This window comes from Cyphomyrmex costatus, unplaced genomic scaffold (assembly GCF_001594065.2).
Source record: "Cyphomyrmex costatus isolate MS0001 unplaced genomic scaffold, Ccosl1.0 scaffold43, whole genome shotgun sequence".
Lineage (NCBI taxonomy): Eukaryota > Metazoa > Arthropoda > Insecta > Hymenoptera > Formicidae > Cyphomyrmex > Cyphomyrmex costatus.
In genome coordinates, this window is record NW_017278534.1 from 829,912 (window position 1) to 831,799 (window position 1,888).

The 1,888-nt window shown below is 37.0% G+C and overlaps 1 protein-coding gene across 3 annotated transcripts in view; it reads right to left on the bottom strand.

The window, feature by feature from the left end:
- Positions 1-322: 322 nt before the first annotated feature.
- The window catches only part of chb (CLIP-associating protein), a 46,395-nt gene continuing 44,829 nt past the window's right edge, over positions 323-1,888 (bottom strand). For 2 of the 3 annotated variants that reach the window (XM_018544171.1, XM_018544168.1), the window contains 4 exons: positions 1,652-1,811; positions 1,251-1,464; positions 967-1,173; positions 323-881 (listed from right to left, as the gene is read on the bottom strand). In XM_018544171.1, the coding sequence (XP_018399673.1) occupies positions 675-881; positions 967-1,173; positions 1,251-1,464; positions 1,652-1,811 (788 nt within the window). In that variant the 3' untranslated portion in view covers positions 323-674. The remainder of the gene's footprint in view (positions 882-966; positions 1,174-1,250; positions 1,465-1,651; positions 1,812-1,888) is intronic. The other variant, XM_018544170.1, reaches the window with a different exon arrangement.

A 1,888-nucleotide genomic window follows, 5' to 3' on the forward strand; every position in this document is an offset into this window, starting at 1 on the left:
ATAGTTTCCTACCATAAAACACGACATAGTTCGCATATGTACAAGACCGTGGTAAGAAAATAAAAAAGATGATTAGCAAATTTAACAAATTAAGAAGCCGTTCGTTTCGTAAACAAATATATAATATTGCATAAACAATACAACAAACCTTTCCACAGAAAAAAATACCTTGCGTATTATAGAACGATATTTAAAGATGTATCAGTCGAAATTACTACGTGATGTTCACTTAAACAAGTATAATCAATCTTATAGCAATATAAATGTTTCATACTCTCATAAAAGACGAAAAAAACTGTGAACCGTATGTTACGAATTCCCTTTGCTTTACTCTCTTAAGAATTAACCAACTATATAAGCCCTTATTATTTTAACAATTAATTCGATAAACGTCGTAACATCAAAACAATTATCGTCGCGTTGATTCCTCATATATCTTCGTCGTTTCGAACAGCGATTCGTACTCCGTCGCGAAGTGACGCACACACACACATACGCACATCAGTCTCTACCGTATCAAAACTTTCGAGTCATACTGTTAAAACCGTCGTCATCAACCATCATGACGGATCGGACTTACTGAGGAAGCTAACAAGCACTCGCTCATGCCGCGCGCCAAAGCGAGCGAATCTCTTAAGTATTGCGACCCTGAGAGTCGTGGTATTGGATGTTGGTTAATTCTTGCTGTTACTACGCGGACTCGCAGGTTGACTGTTTGCCTGTTGCTGCGCACGTTGTATATAGATGTTCAGTAGCTTGAGTTTACTGGAGTACAGGCAACTTAGATGCGGCTTCAACGCTTCCTCGCCGACTGCGACATGGATTGCTACCATACAAAAGACTGCGCTTTTACGAACCGCGCTTTCATTATCATCGTAAGCCTGTAATACAAAGAAAAATACAATCAGTACATAATACAAAACAATATGTTAAAATACAGAATTGAATTTCATCAACTTTTCTCACCTTAATAAGACCAGGCATAACTTTGGCAAGATGAGGTTCAATAGCATCTCGACCCCAATGTTCCACTACCTTGTGCAACATCTTTATCGCGCCCATATTCAATGGATATGACTCTGTAGCAATTATAGTGGAGACTAAATGAATAATTTGTTCCGGTTTTAAAACCATGGCCATCGTCGCCGCGCATTTTTCCGCATTCCAATGAACCTATTAGTAATATAATGCCATAGATATGTAACACTACTAACTCGTTAATTAAAAAATTAAACAGAATTAATATTTACTGGAGATCTGCCACCACTACTGCTGGAAGAATCGACCTTTTGATCATCTGCCTTGTAGGCATAGATAACTTTCAATATTAGTAACTCATTGTAAGAGGAAAAGCTTTCTATTAATTCGGAACATTTAAGCATATCGATCAATGTTTGTAGCACTTCTACTTGTACCACTTTGCCATCATTGGATAAGCTGTCTAATAAAACTTTGAGCACTTTTCTGAAATATCAAAGAATCGTTAAATCACCAGGATTAAAATGTCGCGTTAAGGCTCGCTACCGCAATCGGCTTATTTATAAAAAAAAAAAGAAAAAACAGAAAAAAGTTAATATACTTCAATCGGTACACGATCGGCTCCAGTAGGAACGATCTTTAAGATATGCACAAGTTATAAATCGTGACATACTTGAAATTTCGTTTGATATATGACGAATCGCCTTCGCGGACGTACAGTTGAAATTCTTGCAACGCCGATACTTTTTCCGTAGTTTGCGCTACTTTAGATTGCAAAGTTTTAACCATGTTATCCACGATTTCCGGTCTATTTGTTGAATCTGGTGATGAACCTGTATACAAAATAATGTAAAAAAGATACTTTACAATTTTATTTACATACACAGATTCCCCCCCCCCCCCAAAAACC